At 42.5% G+C, this 13258-nt stretch overlaps 1 protein-coding gene across 1 annotated transcript in view; it reads left to right on the top strand.

Moving 5' to 3' along the window:
• The window catches only part of NLRC5 (NLR family CARD domain containing 5), a 92528-nt gene that overhangs the window by 66634 nt on the left and 12636 nt on the right, over nucleotides 1-13258 (top strand). Inside the window, exons 30-38 of the mRNA XM_060254223.1 lie at nucleotides 673-756; nucleotides 2095-2181; nucleotides 3307-3387; nucleotides 3973-4056; nucleotides 4989-5072; nucleotides 8758-8841; nucleotides 9175-9258; nucleotides 10011-10094; nucleotides 12819-12902. Of these exons, the coding sequence (XP_060110206.1) occupies nucleotides 673-756; nucleotides 2095-2181; nucleotides 3307-3387; nucleotides 3973-4056; nucleotides 4989-5072; nucleotides 8758-8841; nucleotides 9175-9258; nucleotides 10011-10094; nucleotides 12819-12902 (756 nt within the window). The remainder of the gene's footprint in view (nucleotides 1-672; nucleotides 757-2094; nucleotides 2182-3306; nucleotides 3388-3972; nucleotides 4057-4988; nucleotides 5073-8757; nucleotides 8842-9174; nucleotides 9259-10010; nucleotides 10095-12818; nucleotides 12903-13258) is intronic.

Here is a 13258-nt window from a genome sequence, read left to right as displayed (position 1 = left end):
AGCCAGTTGGTGGCTTGGATAATGCATTTAAAGTGAAAGTTGCTTTCTTTCTATGTCCCCCCCCCCCCATCCCCTATCTACATGCCTGCCTATCTGCCTGTCCTGCGGCTCTCAGACATCTGATGTTTACTGCATGTGGCTCTTATGTTAAGCAAATCTGGCCACCCCTGCCCTTGGGTCGTTTGTTTGCTGTACCTTTGATGGAAATGTTGGGGGAGTATGTGCTGTGCTGCTTTTGCCTGCTTGCTTTCTCTTTTGCTTGTAACACATGAAGTACTTTCTCTACCCTGGCAGGGAGGTTCATGTCTGGAATTCAAGGACATGATATCTCCTAGCAGAGACTCTCTTGGCACCTGGTAGCATGCAATGGGGGGCTGGGTGAGAAACTGTTACTGTTACTTTGCACAAGCTTTTTGCTCTGACCACTTAACAGGCTGGTAATGGCCTAGGAGAGGGTATATAGATCTGGATCTCCCAGGTATAGACAGATCTGATAGACACATTACAATAGGTATGACTCTCTCTATCGATAAACCTTTTCTGAATCTCAGCAAGAGGCCTGATTATTGAGGGCTATTCAGATAGTGGACACTTGCTTTGACTGACATGAAGCTCTGCTCTGACCACTTAGGGAGCATCTAAACAAAAATCCTTTCTCCTTCTCCTTCCTAGGTCAGTTAATAATGGCCTGACACTCAGAGATGCAGAGGCTCTGTTTAAGGCCCCAAGGAAACCTACAGGTGTGCTAAGGATGGGGTAAGGATTCTGGCTGTTCTCTTATCCAAGTCGCAGCCATGTTAGTTTGAAGCAATAGAGCAAAGTAAGAGTCCAGTGGCACCTTGAAGACCAACAAACTTTTATTCAAGGTGTGAGCTGTTAGTGTGTGTGCACACTTCATCGGTCAATGAAATGAAACCAGAAATATCAGGTGGATATATAGAGGGTGGGTAGCAAACCAGCATGTGAAATAGTGCTGCCTCCCCCACTTGCAGTTGAATCCAAGCAGATGATAGCCATAAACCAAGCCTGTTATTCTTTTAATCTGTTAAAAGCATCTTCACTATTTGGATCAGACCAAAGGCCCATCCAGTCCAATACTCTGTCACACAGTGCCCCCCCCCCAAAAAAAAGCAGGTGCCATCAGGCGATCCACTAGTGGGGCCAGGACACAAGAACCTTTCCCACTGTTGCCCCCCAAGCACCAGAAATACAGAGCATTCCTGCCCCAGACAGAGAGTTCCATTTATACCCTGTGGCTAGGGCTTTTTTGTAGCAGGAACTCCTTTGCATATTGCACCACACACCCCTGATGTAGCCAATGCTCCAAGAGCTTACCGAGCTCTTATTATAGGGCCTACTGTAAGCTCTTGAAGGATTGGCTACATCATGGGGGTGTGGTCTAATATGTAAAGGAGTTCCTGCTATTAAAAAAGCCCTGCCTGTGGCTAATAGCCACTGATGGACTTCTGCTCTATATGTTTATCCAATCCACTCTTTAAGCCATCTATGCATGTAGCTGCCACCACCTCCTGTGGCAATGAATTCCATATGTTAATCACCCTTTGGTGAATTGCATGTGGGTACCCTGGACTTGTTATCTGTAGGCTTTTGTCCTATGATTGGATTGTTTGGGTTCATTTGTTATATATATTAGATTGGTTACAATGCTGAGATATTATGATTACATTGTAAAATATAAATTTGTAGGAAAAAGACAAAAGACTTGATTTTAATTTATCATAAAAATTTATCTACAGCATTTCTCTTGCTGCTATATAATGATATATGAAAATGAGACATAGCTTTCATTCCAAAGGCATTTGTGGTTAGCAAGCTGGTACTGAATGCTGTATGCAGCACCGAAAAAAGAGAACAGTGTTAACATGAGTTAGTCTCTCGTTGCTGCCAGTCGCTAATGCCGATCAGAACTTGAAAGGGAAGTTGAAAATCTGTTGCAGTGTGTGTTGGTTTTATTTATTATTTATTTTACGTTAGCATCAGAGTGTGTTTTCAGGAGAAAAAATACGATTGAAGCTTCACATTTGGAAAAAATGTTTTAAAGTCAAACAACGACTGTTTGTGCTTTCATCACAGCATAGAAGAGCTGTGGGTGAAGAACGAGAGTCTCCTTGGCCTTCTGAAGTTGGCTGCTGAAGTCCACGGGAACATTACAGAAGTCACGTAAATAGAACTTCAGAGTCTGATGTCTTTTTGTTGTTACTTTCAAGCCTGGTGCTATGCCGTTGGGAATTTGGGTCCAGAAGTGATGCCATCCCAATCTGTGTTGTTTTTGTTCAAGAGCATATTCCACTTGGGCTCTCAGATCAGTCTCTTGAAGCTGCTATTGCTACTGATCCTTCTGTTATAATTATTCGACAGAACGGAAGGACCCTTCATAGAGGAATTAATGTAGAAGCTGCAGTCCAGTTTAAAAGTCTCACACACTGGCACACATAGAATACATGTACAGGATCACATTTTTCTTAAATTCAGGGTGAGAAAATTCTATGCTTCATGTGTTGCATCCCAGAGAATCAACAGCATACTTTTACATTCCAGAATGAAGCAAGGGGATTGACTCTCCAGGCATCCCATCCCGGTTCTTCCTCTTTTCCTGTTCTCTTTCTCCTCCCTTGCCTGCTGTTTAACAGCTTTTGTGACCACTGTTGTGGAAACTGGCACCCAAACTGCAGGGTTTGGAGGCAAGAAACAAATAGTTTGTCATTGGCTGCCTGTGCATAACAGCCACAAACTTCCTTGGTGGTCTCCCATCCAAGTACTAAGCAGGCTAGGGATGACCCTGCTTAGCTTCCAAAATCTTTTGAGATTGAGCTAGCTTGGGCTATCGATGTTAGGGCTGCTGTTACTACAGTATGGAACAAAAGGATACGGAGAGAGGAGGAGAAAGGGGTGAATCCATGGCTGTTGAATGTTCCTCAAAAACGTAATGGTTTAGTGTCAGTTTCCACATTGCGATCTGGCAGCCCCCAGTGAACTTTCTGACTTCTGATCTAGAAATTATTTAGATGATTTTGAAAGTGAACAGATGTGTAAGCTTACTGAAGTTTTAAGAACTTTCCCCTGCCTTTTATGTGCAAAGGTAGTAGCGTTACAGATTACATGGGGAATTCTCACAAGGAATTTTTCAGAGAGATCACTGAGGAATGGTGCTGAGGGTATAACCTACACAGTTCATACTTAGATCAGATGCATTATGTATTTATAGCTTCTGTTGAGCACTATATACAGGGCAAGTCAAATCAGTTTTGGTATATATAATTCTCCTTGCTTTTTTTTTTAAACTAGGATAAGGAGGAACGCATCTCTCTTTGTAGTGGAACAGGAATTTCCTCCTCCAGTGAAGAAAGTGGAGTCTGTAGTTAGCAGGTGAGATTAGAGGGCCGTTGCTGTGTTCCTGGGGATGGTTGTTTGTTTTAGTATTTTATAGTCCAGTCACTCAGACCAATTCCCCACTATCCTTATGCCACTCTCACTCTCCTCTTCTCCACAGGGCTTCTGTCAGATTTCACACTATCTGCCCTGGGGCTGCAACTAGCTCCGCTTCTTTCACGCAGCAAACAAGATCCTCTAAAAACCGGTTTCTGTTTGCCATGCGAAAAAGGCAAAGTCAGATATTGTGAAATCCGACGGAAGCCCCGCAGAGAAGAGGAGCATGAGAGTGGCATAAGGCTGGTGGGGAATCGGTCTCAGTCTTTTCCCTGAACCCACACAGGGCTTTAAAGGCACTTGGACCTTATCCCCTTCAGTCTCAGGTGAACAATACTGATTTGTCTCTGTTAAATTGTGGTTTGAAGGCACCAGGAAAGCTCTTGAAGTGTAGCATCATGGCAGGGATTGTCTCCTGCCCTTCTTTTCCAGTTCCCAGCTCAGGAGAAGGACTAGGGGCTCACCCTGTCTAGCAGATAGGAACTGACACTCACAATGGTGCATTTTTTTGTCTGGGACCTGCAGGCTGCGTCAGTGCGAGCTAGAAGCGAAGGGAGTGCCCTTCCTGCAGAAGCTCATTGAGAAATGCCAACAGCTCTGCGCATTAAAGTAAGTCCCCCCCTCACTTTGCAATATTAAAAAAGTTATCAAATGTAAAAGAGAGAACATCTCCCTGTATGGCATGGATGGGAGCAGGGAGGCTGCTTCTCTGTGATGTTGCCAGCTCACTTTCTTTTTTCAGAACGGCTCTTGTGTTGTTAGGCAGGGAGAAAGTTTAGCGGGCAAACACATAAATACATAAGTAGTTGCTTCCTGCTGAGTCAGACCTTTGGTCTTTCAAGTGCAGCATTGTCTACTCTGACTTGCAGTAACTCTCCAAGATTTTATGTTAAGGTCTTTCACAGTGCCTGATCCTTTTCACTGGAGATCCCAGGGACTGAATGGGGGTGGGGGGGCTTCATGCACGCAAAGCAGATGCTTTACCATAACCATGCCCCTCAAAGCACTGATGTATGCACGTCCAGAAAAAGTTATGGGCTGATTTGCTGCTCATTATGAAGCTCTTAAAGGCACAGAAACCTTGCTTGGGAGAGGAGGGAGCAATCATTCTAGGATCAACAGCATCTAATGTTGGAGATCCTTGACTGAATTTTCCAGTGTATATGTTTCAGTGATGCTAACACAAATCCAATTCAGATCAAAGCCAATTCAGCACAGTCCTGGGTGGTGGCGGCAGCAGATCTTTCCTCTGTTTTCTGGTTGAAGATGGCCTTCCTGGGCAGCTGGGTTTTGCTTTTCTTCTTTCCCTACCCCCAACTTTCCTTTATCTTGAGATTCATCCCAGATTTGCAACACAACCACACAAAGCCCTTCTGTGTTGCACATCCTGCTTTTGTATTTCTTTTAATCTTCTGTTTTGGATCTCAGGGATGCTCCATTCCCATTAAACTGGACTTCCCAGTTGGGTTCCTATTAACTTCGTCACTTCAGGTTTTTCCAGATGAGCACAGCTGAACTAGTCCTTTCTCTTGTCATTGCAGCTGGTCTGAGGTGCAGTTCACAGACACCGAAGCAGCAACCATCTCCAGTGCCCTGTTGCATTTTCCAGCACTGAAGAGGCTTGAGTATGTAGAGCATAAATGTTCATACTTTCTACTTTGAGATGTTTTTACCTGTGTGGTTGTTTCTGAAAACCTCCAGGATTTTTATCCCTAAGAGTCAAGCTAGATATTATGGACAGGTATGGGACAATTCATGGCTGGAGACACCATTTTAGAGGAGGATTTCACCATTTAAAAATTGTGCCCTGGCTTGAATAGCTCAGGCAAGCCCAATCTTGTCAGACCTTGGAAGCTAAGCAGAAACGACTGTGGCTAGTACCTGATGAAGAAAAAGAAGAAGATATTGGATTTATATCCCGCCCTCCACTCCGAAGAGTCTCAGAGCGGCTCACAATCTCCTTTACCTTCCTCCCCCCACAACAGACACCCTGTGAGGTGGGTGGGACTGAGAGGGCTCTCACAGCAGCTGCCCTTTCAAGGACAACCTCTGCCAGAGCTATGGCTGACCCAAGGCCATTCCAGCAGGTGCAAGTGGAGGAGTGGGGAATCAAACCCGGTTCTCCCAGATAAGAGTCCGCACACTTAACCACTACACCAAACTGGCTCTGGATGAGAGAGTTCCTTGAAATACCCAGTTGGGAGGCAGGGGCAGACTTATTCAGCCACCTTCCTGAATATCCTTCAGGTCCCTAATAGGGGTCAGTCACCAGAGGCCGACATGACTTCAAAGTATATATACAGTACAAAAATGCAAAAAAAATTGCCATGACGGCTCAGTCCTAGTTGAACCCATGGCTCAGCACCACCATGCAATCTTGTTTCTCCCCCTCCATGCATTGTAAAGTACTGAAATAGCCCCTTCATGGCTGTTTTGGCATTTTAAATGGTATTGGGGGGGGGGGGAGGAATAACATTGCCACATCAGGGTTTGGGTTTTTTTGTATTTTTTATTTTTCTGTGTGCGTGTGCACCTGGAAGTCATGGCAGCCTCTGGCAACTGACCCCTACTGGGGGCATGGAGGATATTCAGAGAGGTGGCTGCATAAAGCTTGCACCTGCCTTCCAGTTCTGGTATTTCATAGAGGTCTCCCATCTGAGTACTTGCCAGAGCCAACCCTACTTAGCTTCCAAGATCTGATGAGATTGGGCTTGCCTGGGCTATCCAGGTAAGGGCATCACATAATTTTTAAAATTCTGAACTACTTCTCTAAAATGGTGTCCAAGGCCATGGGTTGTCCCATGCTTTCCAATAACCTGTTGTTTGGCTTTGGTTTCCCCCTTTCTGTTAAAACGGTTACTTGTTTGGTGGGATCCTATCAGCTTTTCAGCTCAGTCTCACCTGAGTCTGCATTTTGCTGAAGCTCCACTTGTCCCACATGACAATTGTCCACAGGGGTTTTTTGGTAGAAAAAGCCCAGCAGGGACTCATTTGCATAGTAGGCCACACCTCCTGATGCCAAGCCAGCCAGAACTGCATTCCTGTGTGTTCCTGTTCAAAAAAAGCCCTGATTGTCCACATGATTTGTAGCACGCTTTTTGGGTGTCTCAACAGGGCCTTTTCTTTCTCTTCTGCCAGTGAAGAAGTTGGTTGGATTCAACTCCTTATTTTGAAGCAGAGTTTTTCTGTACACCACTTTCTCTTCTGTATCAGGAAAACTTGAAATCAGATTGTTTCAGAGCTGAAAATTAGTAACTCACTGTTATTCCCATTTGAGAACTGAAAATAAGGGGAATGATGCATTGATATTTAAAAGCTATCAGGCTGTTGGTAGATGATTGTAATATTTAAGAAAGATGCTGATACTATCTTCTGATACTGCCATCAAGGAAAGGGAATGACAGAGATTGTTTTGGTGCTGGGGTCCCTTTTGTGTAACTCCTAAGCAATTAGCTAGAATCAAAATTACACATGCAGTTCTGCGCTGCTCTAAAAATCTAGGGTGAGATTCCTGATAAAATTCAATATTGACCGTCCCCCCTCACAAAGTCAGATCCTGAGTGTGTTTACTGAAGAGTAAATCCCATGTGGCCCAGTGGGACCAAACTATTTCCTTGCAATAATGCAAGTTTCTCACCCTGGTTTCCTCTTAGCCATTTAACTATTTCCTTCTGTTGTAGATTTTCCGGGCTGTATGGCTGTGGTCTTGGCATTGTGAAACCTGACATTTCGCCAGCAACTGTGACTGGCATCCTCAGAGGTATAACCCAGAAAACTGTCGTTCTCTCTGGGTCAAAGTAAGAAGAAGATGGTAGGCAGGTAATTTATATCTACTCAGGAAAGTGGGGTAAGGCTGAGTCATTATCTTGTGGGAGCCTCCCATTTTCTGGGTTATACCTCTGAGGATGCCAGTCACAGTTGCTGGCGAAACGACAGGTCTCACAATGCAAAGACCACAGCCCTACCTGGAAAATCTATAGCAACTAATGAACTCTGGCTGTGAAAGCCTTCAACAACATATTATTTCCTTCTGGTTTGTCTGTTATGCTCTTTCACTATTGCAAACCAGTGGAGCAGAGAATAATAGTGAAAATGTACATACTTGCAATAAAAAAGAACCCAACAAATTTATGAACTTATTATTCCTTCCCTATCCCAACGTAATCAGCTATTGGATGGTAGAAAGTGGCACTGTAACTTCCAACTTCGGAGACCTTATAGGGTTTTCAAGGTGAGGGACAAACTTTGCCATTGCCTGCCTGTGCCTAGCAATCCTGGACTTCCTTGTTGGTCTCCCTTCCGAATACAAACTGGGGCCGACCCTACTTAACTCTTGAGATCTGGTAAGATTGGGCTAGCCTGGACCAACCAGTTCAGGGCCATCAGCCATTTAATGAAACATAATTAATTAATCCCAGAGAAAGCTCTGAAACTTTCCTGTAGGGAAATGAGATTTTGGGTATTTGTTCCCTGGATCATATGCCTTGAGAATGCTACACAGTTTACTAAATACAAATGTTCTTATTCTTGGGCTGCTTTGTTCCTTGCTAAATATTTTCCACAACATTGTTTGCTAAACTTGGGATTTCTTTCTATGAAAATTGTTTCAAAGCTTACATAGAAGCACAGGTTATATGTAAATAACTCTGAAGATTATGGGATGCTCCAAGACCTACAGGCATCATTTCATGCTCTTGTACTTATAGATTTTGAAGTAGGGTGAGAGCAGTCTTGTGTTTAAAAATTAACACAAAATGTATGTGGATCATATAATGCTCAAGACTAAAAAAGGAGCTGGACATGTTATATGCTGTGACTCTTCCCAAGTAGATCGATATGAATGTTGTGTTGTCATAGATCAGCCCATGTGAAGATCAGCCCACCAGTTTCTTTTTGATCATTCCCTTGTCTTGAGCAATCTGATTAACCGTGCTTGGAAGCAGGGCTTTCTCATGGTTCTTGCTTCATTACTGCAGACCAGCCTCTCTAATATATTACTTATTATTATTTGTTTATCTAATACATTACTTATTATTATTTGTTTATCCCATAAAATACTGCTAAATTGAACTGTAGATTATAATGTTGATTGTGTTGCTTATCAGGAGCTACTTTGGGTTTTTCTTGGTAAAACAATAGGGCGAGTACAAGTGTTTAAATCAATATCCAAAGATACAACTGTCTTGTGCCCTCTGAAAAATCTACTTCCATTTTTCCATCCTGAGGATCCTAAAGGATGCATCAGACCACTTTTTGGAGGACTCATTATTGAAGTGTTATTCTCATCCTGTTGTGATTCTGAATTTACAGACTGACATGTTGCAGGATATCTCCCTTTGGATTTAAGCTCATGGCTGAAGCACTGAGTCAATGTCATGCCATTGAAGAGATCAAGTAAGTCTAATATCCGTCATGTGATTACTGTGGATGCCTAACCTCTGGCATGGAATGAATCAAACACCAGTTTATTTAACACTGAAGTTGGGGGGTATAAGATTGGAGGTTAACAATGAATTCCTTGTAGGTTGAGAACTCTATTATTAAAATATTAATAAAATAGCAAGTAATTAGCTTTTTAAGTGTAATAATTACTGGTGCGATTGGTACTGTTGTGATAATTACTGGTGCGATTACTGGTATGTTGATTACATAATTCCAGGTTACCATTTTCTCTCCTTTTTGCATCATTATTCATGGCATCAGCTTATTATGATATTTTCCTTCTAGCCTATCCAAATGCAACTTTGGCACCAAGGACTTGAGTAATCTAGTGGATGCTCTGGAAGGAAAACTCCGCTTGAAAAGCATAAAGTTAGTTTGCCTTCTGATTGATATGGGACTCTGGTGATTTAAATGATAAGGACCTTGTTAAAGTCTTGGTGGTGGAAAGTGCCATCAAGTAACAACTGATTTGTGGTGATCCCATAGGGTTTTCAAGGCAAGAGACATTAAGAAGTGGTTGGCCATTGCCTGGCTCCACGTCACAAATCCTAATATTCCTTGGCTGTCTCCCATCCAAATACTAGTTGTAGCAGCTCCTGCTTTGCTTCTGAGATCTGACAAGATCTGGCCAGCATGGACAATCCAGGTTAAGGCTGTTATAGTCTTACAGTTCCTCCCCACCCCTCAAGCATACGACAATACAATATAAAAAAATACCAGTGGCGACCCTTCCTAAAGCATTCTGTCAGTAAACTCCTTGAGGCTTCCCAAAGGAATTGCAGGAACATTCTTTTCCTCCTCAGAGTTAACCTCAATCAATCAGCCATCTTTTTATTAAGTTCATTTCCAAATAGATCTCGCTACAGGGTTTAGAAGTTTTACAAGCACTCCAGAACTGCAGAATGGTTTAGTCTCTCCTGGTTTTTTATTGGGGATCACTGCAGGCTGTAAAATCCATCCAGTTGGATTTTTGTTGCAAGTTGCAAGGTTAAAGAAAGGATTTTCTTTAGCATTCGTCCCTTTCTCCCAGTTGTGTCTCCCACAGATTAACTCTTTGCAATGATTTTCAGATATGCCATGACTAATACTTGTTCCTGTACCATCCTCTGCCTATTTCTTAGCCTTGGCTTTTTGAATCTTGAAAATGGAGGTGCTCTGAAACTGATTTCAAGACTGTCTGCGCTGCCTCTCCTGAGAAGACTGGTGTAAGTAATATCTGTCAGTCAAGGTCCAAGCCAATTTCTTGGGGATCTTCTTTATGCCACCATTAAGGCCTACCATCTTTGACTTGCCCAGCCCATTAAATGGGAAATCTAAGAGAAATCATCCAGAGTGATAAACAGCAGAACCCATATGACTTCAAGAAGCTGTAGGAGGAAACTTCCAGCACTCGTTTTGATATTTGTGGGACAGGCTTATTTCTGTCAACTGAGAGGAACCACACAACCTATTATTTTTTTTTGCGGGGGGGGAGGGAATCAGGTTTATTTTAAACTATAAACCTTCCCCCTCAGATACCAGATGTTATCTAAAGGTAGTAAGTATCTAGGTTTTGGGTAAGTTTTGTGGTGCACAAGTAGAATATAGAGGCAGGAATTATATATTAACAACAAAGACAATTTATTTATTTACAAGTAGGTTTCAAGGAACAGATCAGCAGCAGATGTCACCAGACAGACCAAAGAGAAACCTGGCTGAGACACAGTAATTCAGAGTAGTTTCTATTTTTTTAATACTTTCAAGAGTCAGTTTGGTGTAGTGGTTAAGTGTGCAGGTTTGATTCCCCACTCCTTCATATAGACCTACTGATGTGACCTTGGGTCAGCCACAAGTTCTCTCAAGACTGTTCTGCTCAAGAGCAGTTCTGGAAGAGATCTCTCAGCCCCACCTACCTCAGAGGGTGTCTGTTGTGGAGAGGGGAAGGGAAAGGAGATTGTAAGATGCTCTGAGACTCCTTTGATTAGTGAAGGGCAGGGTATAAATCCAATCTCTTCTTCTTCTAAACAGGCTTTTATTGTTTAACCACTAGGTTGAATCCTAACACACAAACAGGATTTCACCCACACCAGACTGCTCTTTCCCAAGAGTCAGAATAAATGGCACAAGAGACAGACCTCACAATTGAGTACTCTATTCTCTGTCAGAAACAGAGTTAAACCACCCTGCCAAACTACCAAGCAGAGCTACCCTTCACTTGGTCTGCTGTTTTCCTGAGCCAAACCTGAGCTCTCACAGCTCTCTCCCTGAAGCAGAACTGAACTCTCTCCTGCTGTGTTTCCCTCCAACATTCCACCCTCTTTTCTCAAAGGTGACTGAATGCTGGAGTAGCACTCCCATAGTCTCAAGTGAGTGGCTGTTTTTCCCTTCAGGAGCAGATCAGCCTTCTGTCCATCACAGTATGCCTGCAGAGGAATTATGGATCAAGATAGACAGTGCAATCCTGTGCAGTTACTCCAGTTTAAATCCATTCAAGCCAACAGGCTTAGACTGGAGTAACTCTGCATAGGATTGCACTGTTAATGCTTCAGTAACATTGGGGTTGATCTGAAAGCACCCTCACCATATTCAATACATTTTTTCCTGTCCAAGAGCAAACTTTGGCAAAAGTATTGTGTAAGATGAATTAGGGAAAAGTCAGTTGTGGAAGTACCTGTTGGGAAATGCCTGGGACGTCTGCAATACACTTCTCTGCAAATCTATGGAGCAGTTTTGCAACTGTTTTTTCAATTATTCTTGAGAATGTGAAGGATTAACCTATATAAGTAAATATATAATCACACAGTAATAATATTTATAGTGCGAGACGTGGGTCAAGATTGGCAGGTAAACAAACATCTGACCTGCTGGTATGTATGTGTTCAAAAGTTATGTTCTGAAGCTGAGACTACTCTGTAGATGATGGTCTTGCTGTGAGCGCTGTTAAAACACTACATTTTTGTTTTCACCCTGTGGCCCACTTGAGAAATCAGTGAACATTAAATCGGCTTCCAGAACATCATTTTCTTGTTCTAATTACCTGTTTTTATTGATGAGCAAGGTTCATACGAAGCGCTTTAAAGACCAACAAGTTTTCCAGGATATAAGTTTTCAACAGATCCTAGAGCTGACAAAAGGAGCTATACCCTTTATTTATTCCCTGGAAGTCTTCTTGGTCTTTAAAGTGTTACTGTACTCTTGCTCTTCTGCTGCAGGCCAACATGATTGCTGTTTTTAATTATGTGTTTTAATTATTTATTACATTTGTTTTTAATGTTGTATCTGTTGTCACCCACCTTTGGTCTTGGCAGTGTCAGGAGAAAAACAGGGTATGCAAATGTTCTAAACCACGGGTGTCAAACATGCAGCCCGAGAGCCGGATCAGGCCCCCAAGCAACTGGTTGTCATCTGTTTCCTTCTCTTGCTTCCTTCTGTATCACAGCTTGCTTTGCCAGGCTTGCTCAATCACATAGGAGCTATGGAGCAAAACCTCTATTTTCTCCTTGGCTGAGGCTCTTCCCTTGGGGAGGAAGGGGGGGAGGGAGAGCTTGTTTTTTCAGGCTCTCTCAATCACACAGCAGAGCTACTGAGTCAAGCCTCTCTTCCTTCTATTGGCTGAGGTTTCTCATAGCAAGAGTTGCCAGTTATCAGAGACAGTTAAATAAACAAAATATTGCAAGAGTGCTATTTTAAGCATGTTTTATTTTAAATTTTTTTTTTAAAAATTGTGTTTGTGTCCTTTATAAAGTTTATATCTCCACTACCTGGCATTACATTTTATGACACACATGGCCTGGCCCCACAAAGTCCCATTTATGTCAGATCTGGCCCTCATAACAAATGAGTTTGACGCCTCTGTTTTAACCAAACAAATAAATATCCTCTCACTGGGGCACCATGACCTTCTGCAGTATCGATGACTAATGTCTGGTAATTTCATGGCTGTTTTCCAGTTTGAACAATAACAGTCTTCATAGTGAAGTCTATCCGCATCTTGCTGAAACTTTGAGGAATGCCATTCACATGGAAGAAATCAAGTAGGCACATTTTCTTTGCTTATTTTTCTCCCCCACTGATATTTATGAATCAAATCTTTAATGGGCTCAGGTGCTAGAATTGCACAAACTGATTTCTTAAATAAAAGGTGGGATTCCACCAATTCCTACCACATGTCTGAGATCCACTCCTGAGCTCCCAGTTCATTATTGAAGGAGGAATTCTTTGAATTCCATACAGTCTAAATGAGAACACGCTCTTATTGTAGTTGCCAAAGCCATAACCAGATCTATAGCATCAGGTCCAATATTGTTAGACTCTAAAATTTGCTAATGAGATTAGCTCTGTGGATCATGAATCATAATGATTCAGTCACTTCTTAAATACTGTATAGTAT

Source organism: Heteronotia binoei, chromosome 14, assembly GCF_032191835.1.
Source record: "Heteronotia binoei isolate CCM8104 ecotype False Entrance Well chromosome 14, APGP_CSIRO_Hbin_v1, whole genome shotgun sequence".
Classification (NCBI taxonomy): domain Eukaryota; kingdom Metazoa; phylum Chordata; class Lepidosauria; order Squamata; family Gekkonidae; genus Heteronotia; species Heteronotia binoei.
Note: the sequence above shows the minus strand (reverse complement) of the source record. Positions and strands in the feature narration are given on the sequence as shown.